The sequence below is a fragment of the Dromaius novaehollandiae genome, chromosome 2, assembly GCF_036370855.1.
Source record: "Dromaius novaehollandiae isolate bDroNov1 chromosome 2, bDroNov1.hap1, whole genome shotgun sequence".
Taxonomy (NCBI): domain Eukaryota; kingdom Metazoa; phylum Chordata; class Aves; order Casuariiformes; family Dromaiidae; genus Dromaius; species Dromaius novaehollandiae.
The window spans coordinates 146312666-146329434 of NC_088099.1; the positions used below are offsets into that span (position 1 = coordinate 146312666).

The 16769-nt window shown below is 40.2% G+C and overlaps 1 protein-coding gene and 1 long non-coding RNA gene across 7 annotated transcripts in view; one reads left to right on the forward strand and one right to left on the reverse strand.

The window, feature by feature from the left end:
• The first annotated feature begins 1 nt into the window (after nucleotide 1).
• LOC112983017 (uncharacterized) lies at nucleotides 2–2045 on the forward strand. The gene is made up of 2 exons (XR_003259125.2): nucleotides 2–248; nucleotides 1437–2045. It is a non-coding gene; the product is annotated as an uncharacterized LOC112983017 (long non-coding RNA).
• The window catches only part of NDUFAF6 (NADH:ubiquinone oxidoreductase complex assembly factor 6), a 29959-nt gene continuing 14981 nt past the window's right edge, over nucleotides 1792–16769 (reverse strand). For 5 of the 6 annotated variants that reach the window (XM_026099782.2, XM_064507706.1, XM_064507705.1 and 2 more), the window contains 2 exons: nucleotides 13231–13287; nucleotides 1792–12703 (listed from right to left, as the gene is read on the reverse strand). In XM_026099782.2, coding sequence (XP_025955567.1) covers nucleotides 12575–12703; nucleotides 13231–13287 — 186 coding nt within the window. In that variant the 3' untranslated portion in view covers nucleotides 1792–12574. Of the gene's footprint in view, nucleotides 12704–13230; nucleotides 13288–14562; nucleotides 14733–16769 lie in introns of all 6 variants that reach the window. The other variant, XR_010388028.1, reaches the window with a different exon arrangement.

Sequence of the window (16769 nt, forward strand, 5' to 3'; positions counted from 1 at the left end):
CCGCCATCTTGGGAGGGGCCAGGCGCGGCGGGAAGGGCCGAAGCGGCGCCTCTGGCCCGTCAGCGGCCCCGGCGCGGTTCGGCCGCGCCGCCCCTCGTCCCGCCGCTCCTCCGGCCGCCGCCCGCGACCTGCCGCAGGAGTTTTCATCCTCTGAGTCGCAACTCCGACTGGCGAGGGACTCCCGAGTCGTTAAAGCATTGCCTCCGCTTTGGGAAAAGTGCGTTTCTGTTCTTTGTGCACCGTCCCAGGTCGGTATTTTACATCCATGGCTCCAAGCATGCCCTCCTAGGAGTAAATCGTGAGCACTGCCCTAGTTCTCCTAAATGTACACATATTATATATATATATATACACTTTTTTATAGCTCCTTTAAGGGAGTTATTAGCACGTGTTGGGTTGAATAGCTGTCTGTCAGCCTGGAAAAACTCTCAGCACCCTGCTAGTTCGTGCAGCTTATACCAGAGCTCACGCAGGTGTCAGAAACAGGCACCTTGCTTCCTCAGCCACCCCTGCCCCCTTCGGTGTCATCACTTAAGCGTCTGCACAAATTTTTCCAGAACAATTTGTTTCAAACCTAGTCTTTTGGTTCCCAAGTGGTCTGGTGCCTGTCCTAAGTTTTCGAGACACTTACAGGCTTTATCAGGATAATTCAGGCGGCGGGGCGGGGTTTTTTAAGCTGTTTGGGAACCTATGAAATACGCAGGAAAGTGACAGTACAGCGCAGTCATCCCTGCATTTACGCTGTGCTGTGCAGAAGCATCGCAGCGTGCTCTGATACTGCTTCGGCGTGTAAGGCTGCTGTGAGAAATGGCCTGAAGGTCTTTTAAGAAAGTTTCACTTACATGAAATACAGCAGGGTTTCGTTTCCCACATTCAGGTGATTTATTGGGCAATACGGTGGCTGGCTTTTCTGGGGGGAAAAATCTAGTTAGACAATGGGGCTTCCCAGCGGTAAAACTGAGCGCAATAAAGTTTCTGAATTTGTTTCGAATTCGTAAGGTAGAGTTGTTCGCCTTTAGAAAGGTGCAGAGTTAAAAGTGAACTTGTGAGATTTTTGGCAGTGGCATTTTTTCAACATGACATTCAGAGGAATTCGTGTCTCGGCTGACACGGTCCCGAGGAAAAGGGGGACCCCGGGAGCTGCGGGTTGCCGAGCCTCGCCGAGCCTCGCACGCCCTGGGAGAGGGCGATAGGCACGGAGCGGACGGGGGCTGCACGTGCGTCCTCCCGCCCGGCGGCCGGACACTCCCTCCGCTGGGATGCAGCCGCCACGCAGAGGACACAGCAGTGTCCCCTCCTTTTCCCACTCTTGCCACAGGTCGTGTGGCTGCTTCTCCTCCCAAGCCCCCTCAGCGCTGAGCCCAAGCTGAGCACTGCTGTAAAGGTTTAACAGATCACAGGAACTGAAGAGCTGTGCTCGCGTCTTGTTGTCACAGATGTCGCTTCTGGAAGCGGGGCGTATTCAAATGGTTCTGCGCAGAGGCGTGACAAATGACGGGACGGATGAAAAAGGCCACTGACACACAGGCTGCGGGGGTCACTCAGATGCAGTGCCAACTCAATGAGTGAATTTCCTGCAGAACCCAAGCAAGCAGAGGTAATGAACCTGAATCTCCAATGCAAGTACCAAATCCAATTCCCTTCGGTGGATACCTGATACAGAGTCAACAAACCATATTAAGGAGAAAGGCCCCCCCGCTGAAGGAGAGCAAATCTCCCACTGAAACAAGAAACCCAGAACAGCCGCCAGGAGTCTATGTGGAAAGGAAGTAACAGCTAGAAAACCAAGTGTGCATGAAAAACTTCTTTTTATTAATGCTTTTTTTTTTCTCTCCAAACAGATCATACTGTGGTAGCTTTTCAAACTCTGGTAGAGAGCTGCATAGTCTGTCTATGACAGTTTTCTATAACTTTTCTGCAAACTCTGGCACTGTTCTTTTCTGCTCCTATCATTTCCTCACTCCTTTTTGGGTTCTCTTCAGTTTGATGAAATCAAAAAATAGAACTAAAAATAAACAAATAAAAAGTCCATAATGCTCAAAACACACCAGTCTGTTCTTCAAACTTAACTTAAATGGGTTGTGTCTGAACTCCATTTAACTTAGTACCCTGTCTCCAACAATGACCACTGGTGGAGGCTTAGGAAAAAAAATACAAAAATAGAGCAATTAAATATTTATTTCATTAACTGAGCTTCCAATAGGTTGTTTTTTTTTTTTTTTTTGGAGGGGTGGGCTTCATGTGCTAGGGGTTGCAATCAAAACTATGTTTAATAGTCACCAACTGATAATGAAGGAACTGATTTTTTTTCACCTCCATAACATCAAGTGTCTTTTGATTTCATAAAAATTCATTAAGATATAAATTATTATACTGATATTATATAGTATAATATATAAGCATATTACTATATTTATATTATATATAAATGTATTTTAATACGTTTTTGCTGACTTCTATTTCTATGCATTCTGTAGGAGCCAGCACCCCTATCGTTCGTATTCTTCTGAGATGTTATTATGCCTGTTTGCTAACCTTTGATCAGTTACTTCTTGGCTAATCCACTGAAGCCAAATAACTAGCTAACTAGGGACAAATCTGAACTATGGAGATTTACTGTTAATGATTTTTGAACACCTTGATTCTCTGAGTAGGATTCAGGTCAATGTGTGCTTTAACTTCAGCAGGGACAAGGTGAGATTAGAGTTTTACTCTCAACATAAAAAAAAAATGTTCTTAATAACAAACTGACCACAATGCAGTGGAAATAGCTGAATGACAAATATGGATTCTCATGCCATTTTCATGGAATTGCATTTAACGTTCACAAAATAGATATATTACGGTGATTTTGCATGTAACATTAAGAAGAGGCAGTCAGAGGAAATTTGTTCTTATATCCTAAGATGTAACTGATTTTAAACATTTCCATTTTAAAATAAAATAACAATATTTATATGTATAGGCATGTGGTTTTGTGCAAGGAAAAGTACAACACTTATCTATTTCATATATTATAAACAACATGTCCAGTAAAACAGGACTGTCTGAAATTTTATATCATTGTAAAATACTTTGTCAAGCCTATATTTATACTATGGATTTCTGTGTCTGTTAGATGTTTAAAATACATTTTTGCAAAAGCTTTGGGAGTTGCTTTAAAATTACATAAACTGCTGTTGCTTAGTGAAGAACTTCCTCCGATATATATTGAGAGCGCCAATATCTGTATATCTACACTAGAAAATAAACTTGGGGATTCAGATTCAAGACCTGAGAATGATTCCCCCCTCCCTGAGCTAAGATTGCTTAAATGCCATTCTTAATGTCAGCCCCAAGCCATGAACTTGAATTCAGATGGATACATGAAGTTTGGACTAGAAAGCTGGACAGGGAGGTGGACTGAAAACTGGCTGAATTGCTGGGCTCAGAGGGTTGGTATCAACTAGTGGGGTTCCCCAAGGGTTGATACTGGGTCCAAAACTAACATCTTCATTAATGACCTGGATGATGAAGCAGAGCGCACCCTCTGCAAGTTTGCAGACAATACAAAATGAGGAGGAATGGTTGATATATCAGAGAGTTGTGATGCCAGAGGGACCTCAACAGGTTGGAGAAGTGGGCACAGAGGAACCTCATGAAGTTCAAAAAGGGAAGTGCAAAGTCCTGCACCTGGGGAGGAATGACTCCAGACACCAGGACAGGTTGGGGGCTGACTGGCTGGAAAGCAGCTTGGCAGAAAAGGCACTGGTGGTCCTGGTGGACAAGTTGCCCATGAGCCAAAAATATGCCTTTTGGAAAAGAAGGCCAACAGCTTCCTGCTCTGCATTAGGAAGATCATTGCCAGCAGGTCAAGGGAGGTGATCCTTCCCCTCCGCTCAGCCTTGGTGAGACACATCTGGAGTATTGGGTCCAAAGCTGGGCTCCCCAATACAAGAGAGACATGGACACGCTGCAGTGCATCCAGCAAATGAAGATGATTAAGGAACAGGAGCATTTCTCACACAAGGAGTTGCTGCGAGCACTGGGACTGTTCAGTCTGGAGAAGAGACGGCTCAGGAAGGATCTGATCCACATATATAAATACTTGATGGGGGGGAGTAAACACCTGATGGAGCCAGACTCTTCTCAGTGGTGCCCAGTGACAGGATGAGAGGCAACGGGCTCAAGCTGAAACACAGGAAATTCTACTTGAACACAAGAAAACTCTTCTTTACTGTGAGGGTGGTTGAACCCTGGCACAGGTTGCCCAGAATGTTTGTGGCGTCTCCATCCTTGGAGATACTGAAAACCCGACCAGATGTGGTCCTGGGCAACCTGCTCTAGGTGACTCTGCTTCAGCAGGGGGTTTAGACCAGACGATCTCCAAAGGTTCCTTCCAACCCCATACACTGCAATGTCATGCTTTTTCTTTCTGTCCTTCTGCTCTATGTACCATACAGATGAGATACAGCAATAATTGTATTATACATTAACAAATAACAGCCATAAAGTCTAACACCAAACTTCTTTTCTGGTAAATGCTTCTCTGACATTGTGTTTTTACACAGTATGAATTTCTGACCAGTTTTATTCACTATCTTTGTATTCAAAATGTCTTTGGAACTTGAAGGCAATTTCCGATCAGCCAATGGAAAGTTAAAAAATTCTATCATCTGTGTTATGAGTTTTAGTTTGATGAGAATTTGTCACAATGAGGAAGCCACACGTATTGTATATCAAAGGTAATGAAAGAATTTGCCAAAGAGGTAGCAAGAATGAGGCCTTTTCCTAAAAAATATGTTTATAACAAAAATTAATACAGACATGGAACATCCTTTCATGCATTTGGGGTTTATCCCATTTTAGTTGCAAAAGCTCACTTCTCTTGCAAATGGCATTCTTGTCCTCAGATTTCTACACAGCCAAACTGCCAGCTGACACCCTGAGAAGAAAGGACTCAGAAGCCGAACCAGAAATCTCTTTGTTTGCTACAGATCAGTGTGTCTTACTGCCCCTGCAAATATTTGTGTTATTTTTAACTTCAGTTCTCACTAAATAATCTGTAATGCCCAATTCTAAACTTCCACTATTAAAAGGAAAAGATGCTCTTCCATCTCTCATTAGAAATTAATCTAAGATAGGACCTATTGAAGTTTTTCCCTTAAAAAAACCCCTAAGTTTTGCACTTTTTGTCTTTCCAAGAGTTAGAAAGGCATAGCATTTTTGCAGTCCAGAGCATGTTATCTTACTCAAAGTTTAGACAATAGGATTTGTAAGAATACAAATCCTATTAATTTGCCATGAACCTGGCTTTGTAAAGTGTTCTAGAAAACACTGAAGGAATTGAGTTCCATGGGTATATTTCTGAATAAACCATAAGCTGAAATTTGGATTTCCATACTTAAACTGTTCTATTCCGAGCTATGGTTTAAGAGGGTGAACACCTTTTTGTGTTTAGTTGGGACAGAAATGAGCAATAACTCAAGAAAATATGAACGGACAAATCTTAAGGTGCTTTTAGATCGCCTGACATTAGAAGAAGGCAAACAGATGTTATGCTATATTTGAATCTTTTGGGTTTTTTTTTAAGCAATGATAATAGCATCTGTGGATTGGCAGGAAAATGGTTTCAGACCTCCATTCCTCCAGGAACAGTTTGCATTAAAGCTCTCCAAGAGACTGAGGCCTGGATCCATCTCTCAAAGGCACATAAACACCTAATTCCTGGTCTCAGAAGCAGACACCAGAGCTTCCAGACCAAGTGCAGGGGACAAATACAACACTAGGGCTGTAGCCTCACGGTCCCTCTCACCTCTTTCCAAATGAATTGTGAATCCTTTGCTGTATTGCGGAGCAACTCTAGTGGGAAAAGATGAGCCACACAGTCGCCTACTTACATCTCCAGGAGATGGAGGTTGGCTACCTCCCGCCAGACGGGGCACTCCTGTGGGTTTGAGGATGCCACAGGCTAAGTAGGAAGTCAGGGCAGGACCTCTCTGTTCTTGAGACACCCGCAAAGGGCCACAGCCCTAGCCTGTGAAAGGCTGGTCATGCTGGCACATCCTGGGCTTGCTGAAGGACTCTCAAGAGGCCTAGGTAGAAGGACACTACATTTCTGGAGCCTGTAGGACAAAATAGTGAGATACACATTGACTACTGCAACCAGGATGGCTCTGTACCTGCCCACAGACACAGCTCTATGCTCCTCAAGATATTTAAATAGAGGTGTTTGCAATATAGACCCCTAGTATCAGGCAGCTGGGTTACCTGCAATGTGATTTTAGATTTATGGGGCTAAATTCCTCCTCCGCTTCACATTAGTTGATTCTGTCTTTCACTCACACTACAAAAAGCAGTATTTGCAGGCAGGCAGATCTCTCACAATTTCTGGAGCTACAGTTCGGACCTCTCACTTCCGAAAAACACATTGTCACTAGGCCCCTCACATTTCCACCTTTGGTGCAGCCCTCACGTGGAGTGTTCCTTTTATTTTTTTTTTTAGTTACAGTGGAAATTTCAGGGAGAGCCTGAATACAAATCTGGGAATCTTGTAGATTTGCATAGAGTGAAAATAGCAGCCAACCTTTGCTTGGGCTGTTTTGGTTAGATCAGAGACCAGATTTCTAAACGCGGATGTCACGTGCAAGCATTTTGGTGAAGGAATGTGGTCTTTCTGACACTGAAGAAGCCCAACAGTTTTATCTAAACAGTTTTTCCTTCACCCTCATTTAATTTTATGCTTATTGAAGCATGACAATCTAAATAGGCATGGATGCCCAAGACTGCAATGTTTTGCTCTGCCAGGAGTAGGTACACAAGGTGTGAAATTCTAAAATTTTAGCTTTTATGCTTCAGCCTTAATTGATTATATGCAATAATATACCAAGAAACAGCATCTGGATACACTCTGGCAAAACTGGACATGCATTCTGAATTTTTAAGAGTGGCATTTTAGGTTTTTCGGTTTTGGTGTTTTAAGCATGGATGGGGAGAAGTCTAAACAATCTTGCCACCTTGGCCCCAACATTATGGCTTGGATTCTCCAGAACACCTTGTGATTCTGATGTAGGAAGCAGTTAGAGATTCATTCGCATTCAAAATTTCCCATCTCTATTACAGCCTCTCTCCTGTTGGCACAATCAGATGCCAAGGTAGTAGTAGGCAGCAAACACAATGATATGACTCTGGATGTATTGCCATCCTTACTTCACTGACAACTCAATATAATTTAAACCATCCTTTATGTTGCTTTAAAATAATCCTAGAGAGTAGCTGTAAATCCAAAACTGAAAGCAACAATTAATTCTAAGTCCTTCCTACCATCTTCCTAAGATATAGAAAATTATACATTCCAAATCTCTGACAATAAAAATATAAATAAAAGTATTCTCTTGTCACCCCCTATATCCATAACATGTGCAACTGGATGTTACAGCTATAGTGAATTTTGCCTATAGATGGGCTGGGACTTTGATTACTTCCCAACATCCCTTTCAGCCCTCTTTCTGTGATTCTCTACTGAGTATCAGAGCAAAATCATCAAGATGTTTATCTGACAGATCTGAATGCCCACTTGTCCTGATTTGTTCCTAGTAAGATATTTCAAATAGAGAAAAGCAAGCATATGACATGGATTTGTGACTATTTAAGAAATCTTATGACCTATTAGAGGAAGTTGCCAATGAATATGAAGATCAAGTGGGCAGATGGATTCATTAGGTGCTTACAGAAAAAAGCAGGCTAGTTATGTGCAGGCTGACGAAGTGAAGTACGACTGAGCTAATTTAACAAAAGAACAAATCAATTAGAGGTAGATTAAAGAAAATGCCCTGACTGGTCACACACTGCCTACCTGCAAGATGAAATAAGCTGTGCATTATGTACAAAAAAACCCAGATTTCTGTTTTTAGACAAATTCCAACTTTCTCGATGGACAGCGACTGAGAACTAGCACTTGAAATAATTTTTTTTTTTCCTTTGGAGTCTTCAGACTAATAAAAAACCCAAAAAACTTCAAAGAGCCTGAGTAAGAAGGGAGTGTTCTCAGAGTAAAATGCACAGGACAAAGTAATCCTCACTTCTAGACTGCAGTAATGGGTAGCCGCTTCTAGATGTCACAGCAGGTTATACACGAGTAGCTACAACTTGTAATTTGCCTTCCTCTGCCACAGGCTGGCACAAAACATGCAACCGCTTACTACTGTGCTATTAAAGGTTTCAGAAATCCCCTTTCTAGTAGGAAGAAAGAGAAGCAGGATCCTTCTTTAGAGACTGATAGATCTTTATCCATGAAACAGAAATGCAGATTTATCCTGCATTTCAGACTTTATGCAGACATGGAGAGTCCCATCCCAGAATAGCAAACAGAAAAACATCCTTAGAAGATAAACCTGTTGTGTAGTTTGTTTCTGTTGGAGTAGGATGCTAAACAGTTTGCTCCAGATAAGAATGTGAATCAGTGAATGGTTATCAATAGTCTATCTATAAAGGCAAACACCAGTCGATGTATAATGGATTGCTTGTATATTTTGTCCTGTTTCATCTATCTGTGAAAGTTGTCAAAATTGTCTACGACAGGTTCAACCCCAGTGGATTCAAAGCAGGTTAAAAAAGCAGATGTCTATAGACTTATGAGACTCATGAAAGCCGAAAAATGATGGAGATTTCTGAGACGGAAGAAAGGCAAGTATAACTTTTGAGAATGTACAGCTGCCATCAACAAACTCGATAGAAGACAGGTTCTGAGAACAGCTGGCATAACACTGTCTCCCCTTCTGTAACTAAGCTTTTGTAGTTTAGGTCTTAACCCGGAATCAGATCAATAAACAAAAAAAATCCTCACTATTTTGGGATAAATTGCCCATAATTATCTAAATGGATGCTCCTGTATCTTCCTTTGAAAAACATGAAGACAAGTAAAAGAACAAGAGACTCAGCTGCATGGCACTCCCCTTTCATAGTATAGTAATTATGTTTATGGTTGGAAAGCATATTATGGTACTACTGAACATTATGACAATTGAGAGGATCAAAATAAGACACAAGTATTAGATGCTAAGTTCTGAGGGAAGTGGGAGTAGGTATTTCTTAAATGGAATGATTGAGATTTTAGCATTTTACCTTGAAAATTAATCTTGTTTTGACTAAGATTATTAGATGGCTTGGGGGGGAACTAATTAAACTGCAAGATCTCTGTTCAAGTGAGGTTTGCTGTCAGTTTGTTCAGCTTTTTGACCCCACAGCTGCTCGTGTAGTTGCCTGTCACTGAGACAAAATGAGATCCCTTATAGAAGTAATGTGATTCTTTCACTGCCAGATTTAAGCTAGCAAAACACAATTAGAAAGAGACTCTGGAAGACTCCAACACAATACCCTAAAGAGAAAGATAGAAGCTACAATTCTGTGTCTAACCTAAAGAAAACAAAACTGTAAAGATACAAAACTAGATACACAAACCATGTCAGTGAGGAGTGTACCTGCTAGACTGCTGCACTGGTCTGGTTTTACATAGACTAGCAAGTGCATATTAGTAAGACCTGCTGTAGGGGTCTAATATTGACAAGTAATTCAGAAACACACGGGCAGGCTGGGCATAGGACCCTCTTTAATTAAATGAGTTTTCTCCAGTGTTTCTCTCTCTGAACAAAGAGCCAGGGATAGATTAGCTCAGAACACAGAATGCATTAATATTTGTTTTCTGAACAGAAAACAATGCAGAAGTTCCAGGTATAACTTGAAAAAAATACCCAAGTTTTATTCTGAGACATTTGTATCACTTAGTACTGCTTAGTACTGCTACCTTTTCGGCACCTGCTGCTCAGTGTCTTGTATAGTTGAACTTTCTTACATGAACAACAGATTAACTTTTGCAGCCAATGAATAGAACAATAGCCTGGTGTTTTTCTCCAATTCACTATCACGGTCAAAAGCAAACTTTATGCAAGCAGATTGTTATTTTTCTTCCAGTGCAGACTCACTAGGCAATGGAAATGATTTTCAGAAGTGCAATTCACAGCTAGCAACAGATTTGCTTGTTGATCTTCTGATAAAAATGACCTGTAGGTTAGCACCAATATGAGAAAATAGTCTGTCAGATCCAACACAAAACCAGAAATCGCATGAATTTTTATAGGATGTGGGATTATGTTATCAAAACTGATGAACTGAGTTTTTTATATGGCACTAAGTACCATAAAAGGGGTAACACTACGCAAAGCAGACAAACGAAGATCGTACCTTGTTTGAAAGGTATTTAAGCAAAACATATTCTCTAGCCCCATTCACAGTGCTTCCTAAGGGCAGGATCAGGCATGACCGTGGAAGGAGGATACAAAGGCCACATACACTGCTTATTCAAACAGCCTCCTGTCATTTGCAATTCAAAGTACGGCTTTACTTTCTGAGGTCACTCTAAACTCTCTTGTGGCCAAAGTCATAACCTGAATTTATTTATTCCATATCCTGTTTACTAATTCACTGGTAAGTTCCTCTCACCCTGCTAACCCTTCACAACATCACATGGTTTCTTTTCTACCTTAGAAAAGATCAGCCCTTCCATTGATTCCTTTGTAAGCACCTTGCCAAGATCTACTCCACTTCAACACCGCAGCAAAGCTTTGGCCTTGTGGCCAGGGCTGGAAGCAAGGTATCATTGTAGCAACTCCGTGGCCTGGTTATACTGCATGGTTTTCCTTCTTTTCTTCCTTCTCCATTTTACTGTACTAAGCTCCTGCCAAAAGTTGACTTTACAAGAGTCATTCCTTTTAGAAGGAAAGCCAGGGCTGCCTCTATTGTCCTGACTCAGCATGCTAGGAGCAAGGCTGGGACAACTGCAGAAAGAGACATTGTAATGCCTTCTCCAGAACATGAAATAAACAGAGGGAAAGTGCAGCTGGCCTGGTAGTAGCAACAGAGCTTAAGCCTTTGCTCTTACTTTGGCAGGAGGAGCTGTGGTGCCTGTATAGGAAGGAAATATTTTCTTTCCTCCAGACCTCTCTGCCAGTTTCAAGAACACCAGTGATGAGATATAGCAGCTGCCTTGAGAAATGGATCTAGCCTGCAAGATTTTACTTCTAGAAAATATCCAGTGCACTCCTACACAGCAGTATTATGCACCCATTTTTCTAGTTTCTTATCAACCTCAATTATCACACCTCTAATAATACAGAATCCAAGATCCTGAGCTACACAAAGAAAAATGCCTTACTTGTGACTGGAAAACTGAAGAATTAACTAAGATCTGTATTGCCAAACCAACTTCAAACATGTAAAGCTAACTCACTGAATTAAGTATTTAATATTGGGTTCCTAAGATTTCCTCAGTCCTGAGAGATTCAGTGATTAAAAAGGCCACAAATCTTGTTCTCGGAAATTCATCATGTAGCACTGTACAATAAAATACAGGATGCTGTCATACAATCAAGCATCTGAGAAGATTAACTCTGATTAAAAAAGGTCTGGGAAGAAAAAGCTATTTAATAGAAAAAGGATGATGGCAGAGGAAACTACTGGATTTGTGCAGTGGAATCAAGTTGGATGTTAGGAAGCATTCTTTTACCAAATAACACAATCAGAAATATTTCACATTCAAACCTCATTCATCCCAAGGGATGCCAAGTACAAAGCTCCCAGTAATTTCCAACCAAAAAATAGCCATGTCTTTGCAGAGACAGAAGACTAAAGTGACCTGGTACATTCAGAAATAGATTTTTTTTAAAGTACTGAAGAAAAAAAATTCAGGGAAGCCATACAGGAGGGTATCCTGAGAGACATGGAGAAAAATCAACATAGGTGCAGCTGAACCCATACTGCAAAGACAGTTGTGGGCAAGAGTACAGAGATGAGATGTCTCTCAGGGCAGAAGAAAGATGATGCCAAGCTAAGAGCAGAGCGGAAATTTGTTGCAGCTGTGTTGGAGATAAAAACTCATAGAAGGACTCTCTCCGACCTTGTTTGTAAAGCTATCCTCCCATCACATAGAGTCACTTCAAAGCCTGATCTCAACACTCAGTTAAATAATTTCTATACCACAGATCTCTTTCACCATTTTGGAGTATTACATAAACACTAGATAATGAAGACTTCTGAAGCTTTTCCTGACAGAATTTTGTTATATCCAAATATATGCAATCATTCTTTCAACTATGAAACATCATTAGTACTTGGAAGAAGTTTGCACCTTGCACTAAACAACTGCTTAGCTGATTTGCAGGGTATTGACTGTGACTGCTTTTGTGCGGGTACAAAGCGTTCATTTTTGTCAGGATAGTGGAAACCATCAAGAGTAAGTATCGACTGGTATAGAACTTGTCCAGGAAAACTTCTATCACATTGCTGTTATTACAGGAGAGACAGGAAAAGTAATCTCAGAAGAGGATATATGACTTGGCAGACATGTGAAGCAGAGATATCAGCCTAACACACCAAGAGTAAACTTTACTGTCAGCAAGCTGACAGCTACAGTTCATGCACATCTGCTGTTTCCCATGGACAGCAGTTTGGAGAAGCATGAAGTTAGATACTTCACAATTCTATCAAGTTAAGACATTAAATAAAAAAAAATCAGCAATTTGAACCTCATATTAAGAATATTCTAATATGTTTTTTTCCAAGATCTAATATACAAATACAATGGTAATAATGTACTCTTCTTCTGTAAGCTCGGATGAAATATATTGAAGTCCACTTTCCGTATATTGCATAAATAATCCTCTAAAGCAACCTGGAAAAGAAAAAAATGGTTAGTCCATATGGTGTGCACAAATAATTGAACATTACGCCAAAAAGTAATATATGAAACTGAATTATGGACTGCAAAATAGTCTGACAGTTTGCCTCTTGCAAGAAGCAGTAGTGTAGGCTTCATGTTCTAAAGATATAGAAAAGGCAAGGTTTGTGAAAAGAAGCATTATCTTTTACTAAACCAACCGACAAATGATAAAATAGACAAGCTTTTGGGCCCCTGCAACTAGAAAGATGATCTGTGAATACTCAGACATCTTTGGAGAAGTTGTATAGTTAAAGAAGAAGGATTAAAAGTGTTAATCAGAAACTCTTGAGATTCTACAGTCCAATACACATCTCCTGAACAGCACTATGATTTTCAGAAGTTTTAGGTATTACATCCTCCCAACAAACTAGACACATCAAGCCCTACTTAACATTGCTGAATTTGATACTCTGCTCTTCACAAACATGTTAGCACAGAAATGAGTTTGTCACTTACAGACTGCAAGATACCACACTCACCGTACAGAAAAAAGCAGGATACGCCTTCACAGGAACTTTCTTACTTAAAGATCTAGCCTGGAAGTAAATGGGGTGAGGTGGGAGAGAAAAATATATACCTATTAGGACAATTTAGCACTTCCAATTTTTTTTATATATATATATATATATATATATATATATATAAAAATTAAAAAAATGATTAGAGCCAACAAAATACATGACAAGTTTCAGTCTTTTTTCTCTCTAAACTTTGACATACTGAAACTATAATTTTTCATTATATACAGGCCAGCACCATCCCTCACTGTATGGAACAATAATTATACAGAAACTGTGTAATACTGGGAGAGGCCTGCTAAAATTCTTATATCTTTTAGCAACCTTACAGCTTACATAATAATAAAATAATGGAAATTGGCATCTCTTATCTCTGCAGAGTTCCAAGTTGCATCTGATCTAATAAAAACGATTTTATTTTTTAAACACCAAATAATTCTTTGCACCCAAGAGACAGAAATAATGGAATACCAGAAATGCATTTCCCTGAACTGATCTTTTTGTTCCAATTTGAGTCTCAAAAGTTCAGTCATCTTCCATTTACATTTATGGAACTCTGAAAGGGTGTCAGTGCCACAGATCCTCAAAATCTACACATAAACAGTTTAAACCACAGCTGAAATAAATCTTTAAATGCAGGTACAATTCAGCTGCATCTAATAGAGAACTGAAGCAAAGCTTCTTGTAATGCTTATTAATAAACAGGGGGAAGGGGAAACGGGGAAGGGGAAACGGGGAACCCCCAACACAGAAAACAAAGCCTTTAAGAATACTGATGAGTATGCATGAGTTTGTTTCTTTTCTATGGATCTTTCCAGACAACCGAGGAAATCAGGCTGAAACTTTACCGGGGGGGGGGGGGGGGGGGGGGGGAATACTAAATCTTTTCAGAGCGCAGGTTATTTTAAAACTTTGAGATGAAATAAAGTATACACAAAAGGAAAATTCTCTTCTGCTCTGGCTTACTAGTATTAGCTGTGAGACGTAAGACAGGAAATAATCTTGCTTGACCTTCTTAACTCAGAATTGGTTTGCATGAATGTTATTTAGAAAGCATGTTGTTTTACCTAGTAAATTGAATAATATAGCACAATTGAGATAGATGCAAAAAAAAAATTAAAAGACCATCTTTTTAAAGAAGGAGGGGAAGCCAGAGAAAGAGGAAAACAAGTAAATGGGTTGGAAGGCTTTCAAAGGGATCACTGCAGGACTGACACAGCACTTTTTGTTATATATTTTTATTCTAATAAAATACAAAATTCCTAAAGAAAACTGCAATCTTCATTAGCTTACTTTGCCCTCTGCTGGTCACAAGCCAGAGTAGCAGGAAGAGCTGACCACACCTCAGAAACTTTTCTTCCAAGATTAAGTGCCATATTAGTACAAGATGCTTCAAATGATATCCCTCGGACTTAGGTTTCTTCCGACTATGAAGTAGGGCTGAGGGCTGTTATCCTCATCCTCTGAAACATGCGTAGTTTGTGTTAAATTCTGAGACTGTTAAAACCTCTCTGCAGGTTTAATGCTAACCCTACTCTATAATTCCAACCTAGACAGAGGTTGAATGGCTGGACAGGCCCTCAGGCAAAACAATATGGAGATTTCAGACAGAGTAACAGATGCAGCCAACAGCACAGGCCCATTACATTCATCTAAAAGCTTGAAATATCCAAAGCCTTTTGTTGCCCATAAAATGACTATTTCATCCATTACAGAAAAAAGAGAATTATCTGTATCCTTGCATTAAAAAGACCATCTGATTATTAAGGAAGCTAATACCCTGCTGTTATTGCCAGTTACTGCCAGCTCAAGTGGCCTGAACCCCTGCAGGGATCCTCCACTACCCAGTATTCTTCACTGGTAATGATGGAGGTTGGAAGCCAGCATGGTTCTTCAGAGTAGTGGGGTTTTTTTTCTTGTTTTTAAAAGAAGATGATATGGCAGCCCAAGAAGCACCCATTAAAAAAAGTGCCAAGTTCAACATTCAAGCTGAATAAAATGCTAATGCCACCATAATCTGGTTTCCTTGTGTTTATGCTTTTCTGTATAGTGTCCAATTACTTGAACCCATTTAATATTTTCCATAGCACCCTCCCAGCACATAGCATGGGCAGGGCTCTAGGAATGCAGTAAGAAGGAAAAGAGCGAAGGAGGATTCTGCCTTTTCTCTTCAGAAGCTGGCTGGCTTTTAGGAAGTCAGGGGACTGTAAGGCTAAGCATGGTCTCACGACCAAATTATCTGAAAAGCCCTGAAGAACTGAATTCTCTCTCTGCTTCTGTCCAAAATTTTGCATGCAACATAAGCAATGCAATTTTAAACAGCAAGACAATAAATACAGATTACTCATTTTCTGTGTCTACCACCCCTGATGTGAGACATTTCAGGCCAGGCACTTGGCATTTTTTTAAACCACAACTGCAACCAAAAATCAATAGTTTTGTACACTGTGATTGCAGGAAGAGGGGTGGGGACAAAAAAAGAAAGGAAAAAAAACAAAAGACAAGAGGTTTCAGCTTGAACATGAAAGAGAGTGGTCAATTTTGACCTTGCATTCTCTTTGTTTCTGTTCCCTAGCTCTAAAAGGGGATAAACATTTTCCTCCTTGGACATGTGACAACAAAACTGAGAGACATCAGGTGAAACACCATAAACACCAAAGGAATGCACTTAATGCAAATTATAAGTAGTTCGAAATAAAAATAAAGCTTGAGGCTACATATTTTCTGCAAAGAATAAAAATATTAATCAATCAACCACTGGCTGAATAAAACAGGGAGTTTTCATTTTACCTTCAGAAAAATGAAGGTGGGCTTATCTAGCTATACTGCAGAAAATACTATGTGATCATGCATAATACTGTAATTGAGATACAGATACATACAGATATTAATGGCATATATGCAGAGATAATTTTGTCATTACTTTACTTAGAACTGGTATCTTTTCCAACTACTTTTATTAAAAACATTGGGTGCAATACTTAAAGTATGTGTACATGTACTTGTGGACATACTGACAGCAACATCTGTTTACAGTGCTTTTTGTGTGTTTTATTTTCCAAGTGAAGATAGGTATAGCACTGCTGAAGAAATATACTTCTGCTTCTGTACTACGTACCAACAAGCAATGCAAAATAAAGCTAAAATAACAGCATAAAGGAAAAAGAATAGAACTATGCAGGTCTTCCAGATTAATTATCATCTGTTCCAAGTAAAGTTTTTCCTAATTCACTTGGCTATGTGCCAGAAAAGAAATAAAAAACCAAAAAAAAAACCCCTTTCCCAATATAGCTTTGAGCATGGTTGGTTGTGCTGGGGAAGGAATCCCCCTTCCCACGCATGCTTCTGTCAGTTAAAGGCAAAATCCTCTGCTTCCTTGGCAGCCACTCAACTGTGCTGTGAAGTACCACATGCAGAGGTACTCTCTGCGGTTTTGATTTCATGCTGGCATATTCTTGCAATCATACAAGTCTGCTCCAAGTTTCTCTCTCGATAATAAG